This window comes from Amyelois transitella, chromosome Z (assembly GCF_032362555.1).
Source record: "Amyelois transitella isolate CPQ chromosome Z, ilAmyTran1.1, whole genome shotgun sequence".
In the NCBI taxonomy this organism is placed as follows: domain Eukaryota; kingdom Metazoa; phylum Arthropoda; class Insecta; order Lepidoptera; family Pyralidae; genus Amyelois; species Amyelois transitella.
This window is the reverse complement of record NC_083535.1, coordinates 7,025,257-7,044,102: the sequence shown is the minus strand read 5'-3', so window position 1 is coordinate 7,044,102 and position 18,846 is coordinate 7,025,257. Positions and strand designations below refer to the sequence as shown.

Sequence of the window (18,846 nt, the reverse complement as noted above, 5' to 3'; positions counted from 1 at the left end):
ATTTTTCTGAAATTTAAAGAGAAATTTTATTAACACGTCCATACTGTTATATAAAAGTGGGAAAATATGTGCCATTGTTTTGCCTTCACGTTCAAAAATTATTTTATTTTAAGGAACTACCTAGGTTATTTCATTTGAACCTGAAGTGGAGCGAGGTGAAGGTGAGACCTATCTCACAGTAGGTACTTAAGTTTAGAAAAGATTGGACCGGTTTTCTCAATTATAAATTTTTCACGCAGCCTAATCGCTATAATGGCGGACTCTTATACGGTGCGGCAGTGGAACTCCCAGGGTCTACCTCGCGATGCCGTGTCCACGGAGAACGGCATCCTCGTGACCAGAGCGGGGCGATGGCCGCTCACCATCGATCCTCAAGAACAGGTAATATTTTTATACTGAGTGGACACCCTTTTACTCGCATTATGTAATTTGATCTTGATTCAATGTTACAGTGTTCTTTGGTTTAACATAAATAACAAAAATGATATGTACCTACTTACCTATTTCTTACAAAAATTTAATCTTTTTATGTCATAGAAATCGGAATATTCCGGAATATTTGGATTGATCGGTAGGTATTAAGTCTAGCATGAATTCCAAACTGTACAATACAGGCGAACAGATGGATAAAGAATATGGAACGAGACCATGGGTTGATGATCACGAAGTTGAACGACCCTTCGTACCTGAGGGTTCTGGAGAACTGCATCCGCCTGGGCTGGCCAATGCTCATTGAAGACCTGGGGGAGACGTTGGAAGCAACTTTAGCGCCGGTGTTACTCAAGCAAACCTTTTTGCAGGTACTATGTGTGACATTTCTTATTGACATTGATTTGCCGCGGCCTCGCCCATGGTACTTACATAGCCATAGCAGGTGTTGTACTGCAGATAATGTAGGTACCTTTTTAACGGTAAAACTTTTCATGATAGTTACAGTATTCCTGAAGATATGCCCTTACAAAAAGTTATCCATTGCGTTATCCTACTACTATTATAAAGGCGAAAGTTTGTATGGATGTATGGATGTTTGTTACTCTTTCACGCAAAAACTACTGAACCGATTACGACGAAATTTAGTATGTAGGTAGCTGAAGACCCAGAATAACATAAAGGCTCCTTTTTATCCCGGAGTTCCCGCGGGATTGATAGGGTTTCCATGCGGACGAAGTCGCGGGCGGCCTCTAGTTTAAAATAATCGACTTTGCTAAATATAAAAAAGACTTCACGCAGTCCACGCTAAAAATTAACCATATAATTACTAAATTAAATTAAATTATAATTACTCGTTACCTAATCAAAATTACTAGTACCATCACATCACTCATCCAGGTACGTAGGAGCTTTGTCCGCAAATAAATATATAACTTGTATGGTTGTAAATTGATGACATGCAATTTCGTAACAAATAGGTATCTATCGATTGTACTCTCTCATTTTCATATTTAACGGGTCATTTACATAATAGACAGGTACTGTATCATATCAATAATGAAACTTTGGCTCTTCAGGTAATTTCTACAGGAACATAAAACAAAATATGGATTTAATAGTAAAGTTCATTTCAGTAGCGCAGCAGTACATTTTTTAAAGATTAAGATTGATAAACATTGAAAAAAAAGTGTTATCTTGACTTGTCACCATGATTAATGTTTGAGGTTAATCCCCATTGCACCACAAAACATACAAAAACAGAAACAGAATTACAAAAAGAAAACAAAATCTTAATAATAATCGAACGATAGACGCTACTTCATCTTTATTTACTTACCGATCTGTAGGTATTTAAAATTGTGTTTCATACCATACCTATGTCCTTACTCTGTCACTGTACTAAAGCCTAAAAGTTATATAATGTGCAAATATAATTTCAAACTAAATCATACACCGCTTACGTAAAATTAACGTCGTGCAGTTATCTATACTGCGAGTAATATTATAAAGCTGAAGAGTTTGTTTGAAAGCGCTTATCTCAGGAACAACTGGTTCGAATTGAAAAATTCTTTTTGCGACCAATAGACCATTTATAGAGGAAGGCTTTAGACTATTATAATACATCGCGCTGCAATTGTAAGGAGCAAAGAAATAATATGTGAAAAAAACGGGAAAAATTATTTATCCTTGAGGGCTTCAATAATGCCCATAATAACTGTTCCACGCCGACAAAGTCGCGGGCACAGCTAGTGTAAACATACAGGTCAATAATCAAACATTTTCTTATTGTAAGGCTGGTCGTCTGCTGATTCACCTGGGGGACAGCGACATAGAATACGACACGAACTTCAGGCTGTACCTCACGACCAAACTAGCCAACCCCCACTACTTGCCAGAGATTTGTATCCAGGTCACTTTAGTCAACTTCACCGTCACCCTATCCGGCTTGGAGGACCAACTTCTGGCGTTAGTCGAAAATAATAATATACCAACAAATTTTGTAATATTAACCACAATAAAATTGTAATAACCGTCTCCGGCTCGAAGTACTAAATGCTGGCGTCGGTTATAGATAAAATACGAGTATTACAGCACATTTACAAGTATCGTATTTAAATACAATAATAAGTACCACGATTTTAAATACAATAAATTACGTAGTTTTAGTTATAGAGCATTTTAACTAAACTTTTTCAGTAAAGTATGTTCAATAAATTATGTAGTTATGACAAACATTGGTGTAATTTCATTAAACCTATATTATCCACAACTTGCCTAAAAGCTGCATCCAAGATACTTCACAGTCACCCTATCCGGCTTAGAGGACCAACTGTTGGCGTTAGTCGTACATTTTTATATAACAGCACCTTACGAAGTGTCCACGATTTCGAACACAATCAATTATATAGTTTTCATTTAAAATTTTTAAATATTGCTGTAGTATGTTAAAAAAATTATGTAGTTAGCACAAACTTAGATGTGATTTTATTAAACCTATATTACACCCCCACTACTTGCCTGTGATCTGCATCCAGGTCACTTAGAAGAACTTCACCGTCACGGTTCCCGAGTTGGAGAAACAAAAATCTTACACTTTAGTAGAACAGCAAATTTTTCTATTATATTATTTTGAACGAGACAGAGCACAGACACCAGTCTCTCACATTGATCATTATTTTGTAACTGCATGGTTCACCTTACTTCTTATTTTTTTTAACTGTGTAGTGTAATTCTATGTGAGAGAAGAAAACTAAAGATTATTATAAAGATTGGTTTTAGCTACCAAATAAGTATAAAGTCATAACCGAATTAATTTGTTATACTTCGACTTATCCGCTTCTTCTTCCTGGCGTTAAACCCGGTTTCGTCCAGATCTCTCAGGGCTGAGCTCTTTTTGACCAGATTTTTATACGAAGCGACTCTTGTCTGAACTCTGCAACGTTTATTAGAGCATGGTTAAAGCTGCATTTGATCAATGTGACTATTGTCTTAATCGTCTCTTAATATAACAGTGACGTGGTGAGACTGGAACGTCCGGATCTGGAGTTGTTGCGTACGGAGCTGATCGTGCGCATCAACGCGGACAAGGCAACGTTGTTGGAGATCGAGGACAAGATTCTGAGGCTTCTGTACGCCTCCTCCGGGAACATTCTAGACGACGAGGAGCTCATTGAGACGCTCAACGAGAGCAAGGTGCCAGAAATGCCGCAGATAGACATCTATTTTTTTAATATTTTTTTAAAAATTATACTGATTCAGTTAGACTTGTAATATGATTTGTAGGTACTAACGACTATAAAAAAATATTGATGCATAAAGTATATACCTATCCGATACTCGTTTATTGTATTTATTTGAAACTGCAAGTTGTACAGAAAACAACTTTTCTTTTAACTAGTGGTTAATTGATCAATGTACCTACCTAATAATCATAAGGGACTGTCTAAATAAAAGTCATATTCATAAACTTTTTATCAGGTAATTCGTTCAGGTATCTAACATCCTCCACAGCCGTCACCCAGTTGCCTCAAAGCTATTACTTTATGTTGTTAAGAAACCAGAAAAGTTAGCAGCAATTACTAATTTTACAAATTTTGCTCTAGGAAACGTCAGAAATAATAAATGCTCGTTTAGAAGAGACCGAGGCGACTGAGATAAGCATATCGGCGGCTCGAGAGAAGTACCGCGCCGTGGCCACCCGCGGCGCCGTGTTATACTTCGCAGTCGCCCAACTGGCTGATATCGACCCCATGTATCAGTTCTCGCTCAAATATTTCAACCAAGTAAGCCGAAACTTTGTTTGAGTGTTCATCCTGGCGTTAATTGTTGACCAGCTACAGGGGTAAGGCGGATACTAGTAAAAATTTATATTGAAAGCTGATTGAAAAGAACGGTACAGGGCCATAATTCTTGTCAAACGTTAAGTACAATATACCGTATTGCTAGTGTTGTAGTGTCCGTATTGCCACAAAAGGTACTGGCAAAAAATTTGTGCTGATCATGTTCCGCGTAACACCGAACCAAGACTTGATATGGCATCCATACATTTACTTTTTCTCTCTGTATTTAAATGTTATTTTGCCGTAATGAATTATTCATTCATTCATATGAGCACGTATATACCACGCACATATACATATATATTGTGACAGGTTGCTACTAAAAGTGTGGCGACATCTTTACGCCACAAATCACAAAAAACAAAATCACGCGACGCTAAAGTTTGTAATCCTATCCCTTAGTCGCCTTTAACATTCATGGGAAGAAGATTCTTTTTTATTTTGGTGTCGGAACCCACGCGGCACCTGTATGTACCTAATATCTACTTATAATTTATTATAAAAAATTCATTAGTAACAAAAGAAAATATGAATCCATTCCCTTAGGAGAAAATAGAGTTCTTATTCTAGTATACTCACTTACTCTTAAACTTCATGAAAAGAAGAGTATTTAATGGAAAATACATCTGAAATATTTTATTGATTACGACGTTTTGGAGTAAAGATCATGTCTTCTTGCTATGGATAATTGTATTGAATATTTTACTGCTTTTCATTTTATAAGAAGCCCAAAATGTAACTACCTATTAATGAAACATTTAAAATCTTAGGTGTTCAACTTGGTAATAGAAAAGAGCGAGAAATGTGACGTTCTTGAAACGAGACTGCAAATACTTTACCGGGAGATCACGTTGTCCGTGTATAGGAATGTTTCCCGAGGCCTGTTCGAGAGGCACAAGTTGGTATTTAGCTTTTTGCTGAACATGGCTATCTACCTGGACGCGGGCATCGTACGACCCGATCAGTGGAACTTTATTCTGCGGGGTCCAGCAGGCACTAAAACGGTAAGTTATAAAAATCGTACTCGTACTGGCACCTTTCGTGGTGCTTCAAATCCCTCTGGTTTTGTTGTTTGTTTTGTTGCGAATAGCTGCTTATTCAGCGATGGAAAACATAACACAATCAAACTTTCACATTCTGTCAACTGCAAGGTTGTGGGGGTTAGGCAGGAATTGTTTCAGACTACCTCCTTGTTCGCCACGAACTTAAGACCTTCTGAACACTTTTTCTTTTTTAACAAAATTGTGAATGTCTCAAAAACTACTTAACCGATTTTGATATGCCACAAACTTGAAAAATATTTTGACAGATCTTAACTTTTAATTTTATCAAAATCAGACTTAACGGTTACAAAATCACGTTACAAACATACGTTGATTAGTAAGTAGATAATCATTTATCTTACTCACTCCAGAATATGAAAATAATAGTTAAGACATAGTGCTCATAGTTCAGTAGCTCATAGTGGCATAGTGGAAGATGATACTTCTCGTTCAGCAGTTGCTTCATACGGTGCGTAGCTTAAATTTTCTGGTTTAGGTTTTAGTTATTAGTGTCAATGTTTCGCAGGTGCCTCCTAAGAAACCACTAATAGAGACATTATCTGACGCAATGTGGTTATCAGCTAATCATTTGCAAGAAAATGACCCAAGTTTCGTGGGCTTGGTTGAAGACTGCCTCAAAAAAATACCGATAACTTTAGGATCATTCAGCGTGGTAAGAATTTTCGACTCTTATAATATGTATTAGGAAATCAAATAAGGGGATACTTTTTACTGGTAATGTAAGTTCTGGTAAAGCACTTACGCGTAGTGAGAGCATTACCAAAATTTGCTCTAAGACAAACCAATGACAAATGTTGGAGTCTATCCCATGTTTGTCTAGCCAGGAGAGAAAAACGGGCACAAGGGAAAATAAGATCTCCGATATTCTTTCCATAATTGTCCGCTAATTTCATGATTTCATAGAATGATAATATTTTATTCCATGCACCTGGAAGCGAAATGTCAGCTGCTTCTTCTCCTGTGCAGATTATAAAAGTTAATGAAGGGAAATGGAAAGAGTTATTTTTTACTCGAAGGGCAGTCTGTCACTATCCATCATTATGACTCTCACTTTCATAATTAAGTCAACCAGTCCTCTCTAGACTGCTCTGTCTAGCTTGTAAGCGAAAGAAATGTTTTTAGAAAATTATGTATACGTGCTTTATTTTTAATAATATAATAGATCATTTTATTTTTATTGACTGCTTTGACATGATCCGAGGTGGTAATTCGCTATTTGCGCATTTGTTAAAATAAGATCGCAGTTGCATAGAACAAGCATTTGGCTACAATGTATTCTAAAATCCACACATAATCTTTTCGCAAAGCGCAAAGCCACTATTCAACTATACTTATTAAGAATGAACATACATTGTAGGATATTCACGTGAATCTCAAGGAAAAAGGTGTTCCTAATACCAATTGGAATGAGAAGCTGACACCGTTTGAGAAGTTGATGATAATAAAGTCCTTGAAAGAGGAGAAGTTGGTGTTCGCCATTGCGCAGTACGTCAGCACTAGCCTAGGATCCGTTTTTATTGAAAGCCCAACTGTCCAGTTAAACACTCTGTAAGTATTTCTACGAGTAGTAGTTTAGTAGACCTCGTTTTTGACATAACTTCTTCAGAAAGAGTAGCATGAAATCAAAAATTAGGATTTCTTCAATTAAATTTATTTGATATCTCACAGCGTTATTCCAAATATCAGTATATCACTGTATACTTTATCATTATCGATTTGGATGACAGTTTTAAATTCAGAAAAGCATTCAGATACTTGCTTTGTTTGCTTAGATTAATTCTATAAAATCGGTAATAATACTTCCATAAACGTTTAATCGATACAGTTGACCGCTATGCAAGATAGGTACCTAATTGACTCGTTGACAGTCGCTACCGTAAACTGTTATATGGTGGTTCAAGAAATAGTTTAATAAACATTTTTAATTATGTTTATTCTTCTAATTTTGGTGTAGTAATAAAGCATTGTTTGCGTTTAATACTTTTTATTAGACATCGATAGGTACAATAATATTTAGTATAAAGCTAAAAACAATTTTCGCAAATCATAAAAAGCAGTATCTAAATTGCTGAACGCTCCCAATCATCAATTTAAGTTTAGTTTGAAAGTCACCTTAAAATATAATTTAACTTATTCAAATTTATTTCATAGGCGGAACAGAGACGTCGAAAAACGTTCCTTAGAGAGCACCAAATAGATAATTGATATTCTTACCCAACAACTAAGCTCATCATATCACTTCACTCCTTAAGCCTATCCATAAAATCTTTTTGAAAACCAGGTCCAGTAAATAGATTAAAACGTTAAGTTTGTAATTTTTTTTTAAATTTGTTTAACTTACCCTAATACAAGAAAATATTTATTGGCCAATATGGAATGGCTTTGCGTTAAACGCACAATATCGCATTTACTTGCTAAATACATGAACGGTAATGAAGCACTAAGAACCGCTATTTATTTGAATAAGCACATCCGAATACTAACAATGCTTAGAATAACTTGGTTATATTTAAATGCACATTAATACATGATAATATTGAAAAAGCTTTTAGTATACAGTTTAAACGACTGCAGTAGGATCCCAGGCGTATTTGATTTTAAGACCACCCAAAGCATTTAATGCTTTCATTTCTTCATTGGGAATGGTAAAATTGAGGGAAATATTATCCTTAAGATGGACTTGCGAAGTCGTCTTCGGAATCACGGCAACATCCTGCTGCAAAGCCCAAGCTAGAAGGACCTGAGCACATGTCACATTCAGTGTTCTGGCAATCTTTTGCACAACTGGATCATGCATCAACGCCATGTTTGATGCCGAAGTCCCACCAAAGGAGCAGTAAGCTTGCAGCAAAATATCATTTTGTTTGCAGTAATTTAGTAAGCTCTCTTGGTAATAGTAGGGGTGCCATTCCACCTGTAAATTATTATTATTTTTATATTGGCGCCAAATGTAGTTAAATATAAATATGTATGATATATTGTAAGAATTCCCAGATTTAACATAGTTTTGAGAGTGATAAAAAATATTCGCCGTGTGGTTCCCGGCACCAATACAAAAAAGAATAGGACCACTCCATCTCTTTCCCATGGATGTCGAAAAAGGAGACTAAGGGATATGCTTACAAACTTGGGACTCTTTTTTAGGCGATGGGCTAGCAACCTGTCACTAGTTGAATCTCAATTCTATCGTTAAGCCAAATAGCTGAACGTGGCCATTCAGTCTTTTCAAGACTGTTGGCTCTGTCTACCCCGCAAGGGATATAGACGTGACGGTATGTATGTATGTATAAAAAATATCCAATTACTAAGGAAATGCGAGTCAAATTATGACGAAAATAAAAAAATATATGTTGTTAATTTATGTGAGGTCTACATTCAACTTTTAATCTTACTTGGTTAACAGCCGGTATAACACCATGGTTATTTAACATCAACTGCTCCAAGTGGCTTACAGTAAAGTTGGATACACCTATTGCGTTTACACGCCCATCATCATATAGCTCCGTGAGAGCTTGCCAAGTTACATCGCGGAGACGCTTGTTATTTAAGTCGGTAGCAGGGATCTTGCTAGCGCCAGGGAAATGTATTAAATAGAGGTCTACATAATCTAGACCTAAATTATCAAGTGATTTCGTGTAAGCACTTTCGACAATTTCTTTATTGCCATAGTCAGAGGGTGCTGAAAATAAAAACAACAACTTGTTTAGACAGTAACAGTCATTAATTCCATTATTAGTATGTCAACTCATAATTACAGGACATTATCAGAAAGATTTTAACTGAATAAACACTTTTAAGTTTGCTTGTATTTACTATGTTTTGGTACATAAGAATTAGTCAACCATAAGGAAATTACTTACATAGCTTAGTTGTTACAAATATGTCATCACGTTCTAATTCATATTTAGGAAGCAAGGTTTTAAACGCTGCCCCTAAATGAATTTCATTTCCATAAACTGCTGCTGTGTCTAAAACAAAAATCCAATGATAAAGATTATAATATTTCTTCAGTTTTTAAATTTTGTTTCCTAACATATGCTGTAAGACATTGATTTCATTTATGATTGTGGTATGTACGTGGCTGTGTTTAATAGTGATTTCAACTTGATACTTCATAAAATGGGTCTTAATAGACAAAAAAAATAAACTTATAAAGTATGGGATCAACTGTTCCTATTAGAGTTCTTTTAAAATGGACAATCACTCACCAAACATGCGATAGCCAGCAGCCAAAGCCCAATCCACAACTCTCATTATAACATCCCCAGTCCGCATTCTGTAGGTGCCCACTGTAACAAAATAATGGTATTCTGAAATAATCTTCATACAAATTTTCAAAGTGTTATTTGTTTTAATTATTTAAATAAAAGTTATTTTAAATTAAAGTTAAAATTTTAATTTAAAATAACTTTTATTACCCAATGAAATTATTGCCAATTGTCAACCAAAAAAATAGGTTTCACATTCTGAATGACCTTTAAAAGCAGGAAAGTAAATTTAAAAAAGAATGTGTAAATTGGTTTAACTACTTACATCCAATAGCAGGCATAATAGTCCCATTGTTCAGGGTGAATTTGGCAGTGTATGCAGAAGACTTTGTAGAAGAAGCCATAGTCGACAACGTATTACCAGTCTACCTTCCACAAAAGCTAAAATAAAAAGGGTGCCTTTTAGAGTAGGTAAAAGATTCTTATTATAGTTAGTAATTGTATGTACCTCCTATACCTTTGCAATATGAATAAATAAAAAAATATAAAATAAATAAACGTAATACGTAAATTATTAGGTGGTACTCACCTGGTTCTTGGTGGAACTAGTTCCGTACTTTCACAGAGAATCAAAGGCTGACCTCGATTTGTACATTCACTACAGTCCAATCACTTAGCAATATCGGTTATAAGCTCTTAGTTGAGCTGGGACAACTACACCCGTCAGAGTTCAAACATGAAATGAATACATTGTAGAATTGGGAAGCCTGCTACTAACTGAAGCACCCACTACTATTTTTGACTGTTTTGATAATAATCCGTCTGTACCTCGCACGACGACGACTACTGCGACTACGACTGCGCTAACAGTGTCAAAACTGTCAAAGTGTGACGTCAATTTATGTTTGACAGTTTCCAAATAGGGTTGAACTTCATCATTCTGAATCGATCAGATCTGATTTAAAGTTATTTTTGATGTTAACTGCCGTCACTTTCCTTTAACATTGCCGCACAGACGTCGCATTATCATTCAACAAGAGAGGCGTATTATCCACAGCGAAGGGATTAATTATTAGCCGTGTGGTTCCCGGCACCAATATCCATGGATGTTGTAAAAGGCGACTAAGGGATAGGCTTACAGACTTGGGATTCTTTTTTAAGTGATGAATTAGCAACCTGTCACTATTTGAATCTCAATTCTATCAGTAAGCCAAATAGCTGAACGTGGCCATTCAGTCTTTTAAAGACTGTTGGCTCTGTCTACCCCGCAATGGATATAGACGTGACGTATGTAAGGTATTAATGGGAGCGTAATGTTACTACGTGTGAAATATCCACACTTAGAATCGGACCACAGAGTCTGCCAACTCTTAGTTGTCGTGAACTACTTAAATTGTAGTAATTATAGTTTTTCTTGCATTTCAGCTATGCAGATACTACAAATATAATTCCGTTGGTATTTGTATTAAGCACGGGGTCAGATCCCTTTGGAGCATTTCAAAAATTCGCAACAGAAATGGGAATGCGCGAACGAGTGCGATCTATATCATTAGGTCAAGGGCAAGGGCCAGTGGCAGAAAAAATGATAAATATAGCTAAACCAAAAGGAGACTGGGTTTTCTTGCAGAATTGCCACTTAGCAGCATCGTGGATGCTTAATCTAGAGTTGATAGTGGCAAACTTAGGAAATGAACAAAGTTTACCTCATAATGACTTCAGGCTATACCTGAGCTCAATGCCAACCCCAAAGTTTCCCGTGTCAGTACTGCAAAATTCTGTCAAAGTTACAAATGAGCCACCAAAAGGGTTGAAAGCTAATGTTAAACGAGCCCTAATAGAAATGGAAGAAGACTTTTTTGAAAATCATGGTACTTAATTATTGATTTTTCACATTTTTTTCTTTTTCATCGATTCAATGTCAGATAAACCGATGCAATTCAATTAAAAATATATGAAAAATCTTCGCGGATACAATTTCATACTATTTTATTTACAGTTCTTGGTCAAGATTGGCGAACAATGTTATTTGGTATTTGCATGTTTCACGCTATTATTCAAGAACGAAAGAAATTCGGGCCTCTGGGTTGGAATATAACGTATGAATTTAATAACAGCGATCGCGAATGTGCCATGCTGAATCTTCAAATGTTTTGCGAAGAGGGACGTATACCTTGGGATGCTTTGGAATATATAACGAGTAAGTTTAATATTTTTGGTTCAAAACACAATCAAGATATGTACGTGTATATTGTAGGTACTACACAAACTGAGCTTAGTAAAGAAGTTTCTTTGTTTGAAGGTGGTTCCTTTTGTTACATACTTATTTTACGATAATATACACATTTCCCTTATATATTTCCATGTTTCCTGACTGCATTACCCGTTACCGTTCGCGGCCCGGAGTCACCTTTCTTACCTTGATCGATTTTGGGCATCTTTAGTTTTCTATTCCATTGTCTCTCATACCAACCGCGTATTTTTCTTCTCAAAATAATAATACTTCCGTATTTTATTTAAAAAATATATATTAGATTTGGGGCAGTCAGGATTATTAATTTGTTCAATATATTTTGTCTACTTTTTAGTGTGCTAGTAGGAAACTACTGATATTGGTATCAATTGTATTATAACTACCTATGTAAATTCAATGCTATTTTTTCCATAAATATAACTTGGGGTATGTTTATATGAATTAATTAATTATTATTATTTTTAGGTTCTATAACGTATGGTGGACGTGTGACAGATATGTGGGATCAACGTTGCCTCACTACAATTTTGAAATTGTTTTTTTCTCCACCCATTTTAGAAGTCGGTTATACTTATTCAAAGTCTGGTATTTATTACTGTCCTGCAGCGGAAAAATTAGAAGAATACCGCGAATACATAGAGACTTTACCAGTTATTGAAAGTCCAGAAGTATTCGGAATGCATGATAACGCCAACATAGCTTTTGAGGTAATATTTAATATCATATTATTCAATTTAAAATCGCCTTGAAAATCGTGAAATAAATAACATCAGTCGCATTTTCCAAAACTTTCAATAACATAGAGTGTACGAATAGCCCTAGGTATTCGCAATTTTCCTAGGATTTTACTTATACCCATTTAAATTCATTTCTAAGTTTGTATACAATGTTATATCAATAATATTGTGATAATAATGTCAAGTTTGTGTCCTGTTGATAGAACAAAGAAACTAATACATTGATACAAACGATAGTAGACGTCCAGCCCCGTTCAGGTGGAGGTGGAGGCGGCGATACACCGGATCAAATAGTTTGGCGTATCTGTGATCAAACTCGTGTCACTGTACCGAATAAAATAGATAAGTCACAAATAAATCCTGAATTGATGATACCAGATGACGCAGGCCAACTGCATTCGCTAACAACAGTTCTAATTCATGAAACAGACCGATTTAACACTCTGTTAGCATTAATACATTCGTCGCTAAATGAATTACAAAAAGCAATTAAGGTAAACTTAACTATTTCTATCACGATTCATAGTTTTTATACAAAACAGAACTTGCGAGAGAAAGATTTGCAAATTCGCCCTACTATCTAGTAGAATAGAATAAAATATATATTTAATGTTCTTTCATTTCATCTAATGTTGTTAGTTGTTTAATGAAGCTTGAAGTAAAAGGTACACTTGCAATGTTGTCAAATCTCTCTTCATGTTCACAATTGGAAATGATTACTCTTTTTTAGGGAATCGTCGTTATGTCTGAAGATTTTGAAGCAGTATTCAATGCTTTTCTAAATAACAGGGTGCCTGCTATGTGGCATAAGAAAGGTTACAATTCTCTGAAATCCCTTGGTAGTTGGATTCACGATTTAACTTTGAGAGTGGATTTTATAGAGGTAATATTCATCAATCTAAAATGGGTTAAGATTGCGAAGGTAATAAAGGAATCGAACCATTGCTTCTACGCATATTGCCTCATTATCTCATTTAAATGAAGCTAAATAATACATACATACATAAAATCACGCCTCCTTCCCGGAGGGGTAGGCAGAGACTACCTCTTTCCACTTGCCACGATCTCTGCATACTTCTTTCGCTTCGTCCACATTCATAACTCTCTTCATACAAGCTCGGCGGTTTCGGGTACTTTTGACCTGACCCTTTACCAGGACGTCCTTAATTTGATCAAGATACGTTCGTCTAGGTCTTCCCACTCCGACCTTTCCCTCCACACTCTCCTTGTATATCTGCTTAGTCAACCTGCTTTCATTCATCCTCTCCACATGACCGAACCATCTTAACATACCCTTTTCTATTCCTGTAACTACATCTTCTTTCACATCACAACATTCCCTTATCACGCTGTTCCTTATCCTGTCACTCAATTTCACACCCATCATACTCCTTAACGCTCTCATTTCCACTGCATTTATTCTGCTTTCATGCTTCTTTTGCCATACCCAACTTTCACTCCCATACATTAATGTCGGGACCAACACGCCCCTGTGCACAGCCAGTCGAGCCTTTTTGGATAGTTTCTGACTGCTCATAAAGGCATGCAAAGCTCCATTCACCATGTTCCCCGCGTTCACTCTCCTTTCAATATCACTATCATACTTGCCATCTGATGTAAACTTTGATCCTAGATATACAAACTCTTTCACTTGCTCCACTTTTTCTCCTCCAATCAAAATATTACATGCTGTCATTTCTTTCTCCATTTCAAAAACCAGTGTTTTAGTTTTACTTACGTTCACTTTCATTCCTTTCTCTTTTAAAGCTTCATGCATACAGTTTACCATCTCCTGTAACTCCTCCGCTGATGACGCCAGTATAACCTGATCGTCGGCATAGAGCAGACATTTGACGAGTAACTCATTCATCCTTAATCCACTTTTAGACTCTTTCAAATCTGTCAAACAGCTATCCATAAATAGGTTGAACAGCCACGGTGACGCAACACATCCTTGCCTAACGCCTTTCTCAATCTTAAACCACTCAGTGTGCGCTCCGTTTATCCTGACACAAGCACTCGAATCCTCATATAAGGATTTCAGTGCTCGTATTAAGAGACTGCTCACCCCATGCATAGAAAGTGCTGACCACAATTCATTCCTCTCAACTCTGTCATAGGCCTTTTCCAGATCTACGAATGTGCAATAGACTTTTTGACTCTTGGCCAAAAACTTTTCGGCTATGCACCGCAAGGAAAAGACCTGATCAGTACATCCCATTCCCTTTCGAAATCCCGCTTGAGCATCCCATATTTTGTCATCAGTTTCATTCCTGACTCTATTAATCAATACCTTAGCATACAATTTGCCGACGACGCTAAGCAGGCTTATACCACGATAATTTTTGCAGTCCAGCTGTGACCCTTTTCCTTTGTAAAGTGGCACGATAACAGCCTTACACCAATCTTTTGGTACTCGGCCGCTTCTCCAACACAAATTGAAAAGGCAGTACAACTGACTAGCTACTACGCCTTTTCCTGCTTTAAGCATCTCGACCGACACTCTATCACACCCAGCAGCCTTTCCCGCTTTCATACTCTTAAGTGCTTCCACAATTTCGAACATTTCAATTTCGCCTTCCATCTCATTCTCTTTTTCTTCGCTATAGCAGAAATCTTTCTTATTTCCTTCCTTTTTTTCAAATAAACTTTCAAAATAGTCCTTCCATATCTTTAGTACACATTCTTCTCCTTTCACAACGCTACCATCCTGGCATCTGATCCTAGTCAGCTCTCTGGTTATAGTATTTCCTCGGGCTGACCTTACGGATTTCCAGAATACTTTCAGATTTGACTGAAAGTCTTCTGATAGCCTTTTATCAAAATCCTCTTTATACTCTTCTTTCTTTCTAATCACAGCTTTCTTAACCAAATCTTTCATTTTCTTATATTCCTTACGTGCTTCATTCACATCTTCATCTATAACCTCTTGCATTCTTAAGTTAGCTTTTGCTGCTAACAAATCCAGCCATGCTTTCTTCTTTAATCGCACAAGTTCTTGCACATCTTTACTCATCCACGCATTTTTGTGATTTTTTCCTTTCCTTCTTCTACTTACACCACACACTTCAACAGCTACTTTCACAATTCTTTCTTTAAATTCCTTCCATCCATCTTCAATATCGCTCATTTCATCTAAATCTTCAAATTCATCCTTCAGTCTATTAATATACTTCTTACCTACATCCATATCTTGCAAATTTTCTACTTTTACTCTTTCCAAAGCGCTGGTTTGCTCCCTTACCCTGTGCCGCCAGCGATTGAAGATACCCCTTATCCGGGATATCACCAGTAAATGGTCCGAGTCAATGCCAGCACCGCGATATGCACGGGTATCCAGCACTTTGTTCTTCAATCTTTCATCTACAATCACAAAGTCTATCATACTTTTTAAAATACCTTCCACTCTTGTGTAGGTGTGGATCTCTTTATGTTGAAACATTGAGTTCGACACAAAAAGATCCCACTCTAGACAAATTTCTAATACACTTCTTCCATTATCATTCACCTTTTCGTCACCAAACGCACCAAGCACCTTTTCATATCCATCACGCTTTACACCCACCCATCCATTAAAATCACCTAACATAATAATCTTCTCATTTGGCTTGGTAACTTTCAATACTTCTCTTACACTATTCCAGAACTCCTCGTTTTCGCTTTTTGCTGATGTTGTACCCCTCGAACCCACATCCCACGGTGCATAAACACCTAAAACGAAGATCCGAGTGATTCCAACTTTCAGCCTAATCCATAGAAGACGAGGGCTGACACACTCATACTCATTCACGCACTCAGCCATTCGTGCAGAAAGAATTAGACCGACCCCTTGACAGCCTCGGCTGGTACTGGAAATTCCAGACCAATACGCCGTGTAAGGGCCGTGCTGCGTCGCGTCGCATCCTTTCCGCTTCGTTTCATTCACGCACAACACATCCAAACGTCTTTCATCCATCATCTGGCATACTTCCTCAATCTTATCCTTCATTCCTCCTCTTACATTCATCGTCGCAAAGCGGCTTTCAGCAGACCGCATACCGCTCCCGCCGGGAACGAGACGTGATGGGGTGCGGACACCATCGCCGCCATCTAGGTGCTCTTTCAAAAAATTTGCATCCATGCGATTCCCACGAGACGCTAGGGAAAAATTTTGTCCGCCCCAGCAGAGCCCCGCATGCCAGGGTAAGGCTAGCCATTACCTGGGGGTCGCCCAACCCCATGGCGGAAGTGGCACGCTCGAGACTAGGCTCGCCCCTAGCCATGCATCCATCGGCGCGGCAGACCTTAGATTGGCAGGGATTTACATTAAAGAGGAATCCCAAGTCTATCCCTTAGTCGGCTCTTACGACATCCGTGGGAAAGAGATGGAGTGGTCCTATTCTTTTGTAATGGTGCCGGGAACCACACGGCTAAATAAAAATGTGAAAATATTTAAAACTAAAAATTATACCGACATCTTTTTAAAATAACAGATTTTATCGTTTATTTCTTCAAAGAATTAATGTAGGTACCTGCAATAACAATTTTTACGTGCAAATTTTAGTGGTAGTAAAACATTTCAGAAATGGCTTATTGATGGAAAGCAACCTAGTAGTTGGGTGTCAGGATTGTTTTTTCCTCAAGGATTATTGACTGGTTCACTTCAATCGTATGCTCGCCGCTACCGAGTGCCCATTGATGCGTTATTGTTTGATTTTATGCCAATACCTTTCTTACTTTCTCAAGATGATGTCTACAAGCAAAATAAGAAAAAACATAAGGTACATAATTCTACATACATAGGTACATAATTGACTCTTGATTTGATTGATTAAGTTAGTTAAATCGCCAAATATCGATTATTGATTATGCTTGTTACGGTTAACACCCCTAAATAACCGATAATGACATTGGAAATATAGCGGTAAAATTTGATTTCTTACAAAGTGGTTAATTCCTTAATGTAGATATTTCCACACCTAACAAAGTGAAGTCTTTCTCGAAAAGAGTGAAAGGGCACGTTAAGCTGTATACCTAGCTTAATGATAGAATTGTATACCTAATGGAATGTTCCAACCTAAACAAAAAAAAACACTATTACATTTATAGCATATTATACGTACCTAATTCCAGGAAGATGCTGAAGACGTGTATGGAGATTTGGAGTTGCCAGAGGACGGTGTCAATATCCACGGCCTCTTCATTGACGCTGGGCGATGGGACATGCAGAACAACTGCTTGGTAGATGCTTTGCCAGGTAAAATAATCACTACAAAGCAATCATGACTCGAGTCTTTAAATTGAATTGTTTGTTTAAAATATATTTTGCTCTCATGATTAATGCACTTATAAAAGAAAGATCTTGAATTACCTTACTGAACGTCTTTATTTCTACCGGGGTAGATAGTGCCGGCAGTCACATTACGTAGTGAAAAGTCACATTTAGTAAAATGGCATAATTTTGTAGATGTGACAGCAGCTAGTCATCGTCTACACGAATCTCATTCTGCTAAAATCACGTTATAATTAGGTACTTGACTGATGTTCTGCGCAGGAAGCGTATTAAATTTACATAGCTTTATATAACTGCAGGTCAAATGAATCCACCACTGCCAGTTGTATGGTTCCGGCCAGTGCTCGAACTACCCAAGCCCGACCCACGCTATGACGCCCCGCTGTACAAAACTTCCGAGCGCGCTGGCACACTTTCCACCACGGGACATAGTACAAACTTCGTGCTCCCGGTTTTACTTCCTGCGACTGAGCCGGCCTCCTTCTGGATCATCCGGGGCACGGCACTCCTTACTCAAATAACGGATTAAATAAAATGTTCAGTGGAGAGCGATTTGTGACTTCAAGGAAAATCTACTAAATTATTCGCATATTTCTTAGTTAAATTTATACTAAAATCAATCAAAATAAAATGTTTGATTTCCTGCAACCATGGTGAAGTATTAGTATTTTATTACTTATTAAGTGAAGTCTGCATTTATTTCATCCATATCCATCCAAACTTTTCATCTTCTACACACAAACATCTGTAGAGCGCCGTGTAATCATATTGATTTACTATTGTGTCTAGTAATGCGGAAAACAGTAAAATATTTATGTAAATTGCTAAAAAAATGTATATTACAAAAGAATAGACATACTTTTATGTAATAATTTAAATAATATTTATAAAAAATATCTTCAAACCTAGAAAGTTCGTGCATAATAGTAGGAACCCAAAGAGGGGATTTCTATCACTTACTTTCTTTTACCATATTATGTATAATTAAGTGGCTACACGTAAGGTTGCCATGGCGCCATAAAATCTGATCATACCATTGACGT

The 18,846-nt window shown here is 36.9% G+C and overlaps 2 protein-coding genes across 2 annotated transcripts in view; one reads left to right on the top strand and one right to left on the bottom strand.

Annotated features, from left to right (window-relative positions):
• The window catches only part of LOC106133762 (dynein axonemal heavy chain 6), a 51,356-nt gene extending 32,905 nt beyond the window's left edge, over positions 1-18,451 (top strand). Inside the window, exons 51-66 of the mRNA XM_060953773.1 lie at positions 240-381; positions 615-800; positions 2,225-2,397; positions 3,444-3,624; positions 4,035-4,214; positions 5,042-5,275; positions 5,841-5,987; positions 6,693-6,883; positions 10,969-11,411; positions 11,540-11,740; positions 12,260-12,501; positions 12,735-13,025; positions 13,262-13,414; positions 17,094-17,291; positions 17,644-17,767; positions 18,103-18,451. Of these exons, the coding sequence (XP_060809756.1) occupies positions 240-381; positions 615-800; positions 2,225-2,397; positions 3,444-3,624; positions 4,035-4,214; positions 5,042-5,275; positions 5,841-5,987; positions 6,693-6,883; positions 10,969-11,411; positions 11,540-11,740; positions 12,260-12,501; positions 12,735-13,025; positions 13,262-13,414; positions 17,094-17,291; positions 17,644-17,767; positions 18,103-18,332 (3,316 nt within the window). The 3' untranslated portion in view covers positions 18,333-18,451. The remainder of the gene's footprint in view (positions 1-239; positions 382-614; positions 801-2,224; positions 2,398-3,443; positions 3,625-4,034; positions 4,215-5,041; positions 5,276-5,840; positions 5,988-6,692; positions 6,884-10,968; positions 11,412-11,539; positions 11,741-12,259; positions 12,502-12,734; positions 13,026-13,261; positions 13,415-17,093; positions 17,292-17,643; positions 17,768-18,102) is intronic.
• Positions 6,997-10,420, bottom strand: LOC106133940 (uncharacterized oxidoreductase YtbE). The gene is made up of 6 exons (XM_013333829.2): positions 10,133-10,420; positions 9,869-9,984; positions 9,544-9,624; positions 9,196-9,303; positions 8,728-9,014; positions 6,997-8,249 (listed from the first exon to the last, which is right to left on the bottom strand). The coding sequence occupies exons 2-6, from the start codon at positions 9,945-9,947 to the stop codon at positions 7,896-7,898; spliced, it is 909 nt and encodes a 302-aa protein (XP_013189283.2). The 5' UTR covers positions 9,948-9,984; positions 10,133-10,420; the 3' UTR covers positions 6,997-7,895.
• Positions 18,452-18,846: the final 395 nt, after the last annotated feature.

Excerpts from the sequence above, each read along its gene's own strand:
- LOC106133940 (XM_013333829.2), bottom strand. The coding sequence starts at position 9,947 with ATGGCTTCTTCTACAAAGTCTTCTGCATACACTGCCAAATTCACCCTG. Across the intron at positions 9,304-9,543 it reads TGCTGGCTATCGCATGTTTG|ACACAGCAGCAGTTTATGGA; the intron begins GTGAGTGATTGT and ends TTTTTGTTTTAG. Across the intron at positions 9,015-9,195 it reads ATTTGTAACAACTAAGCTAT|CACCCTCTGACTATGGCAAT; the intron begins GTAAGTAATTTC and ends TTTTATTTTCAG.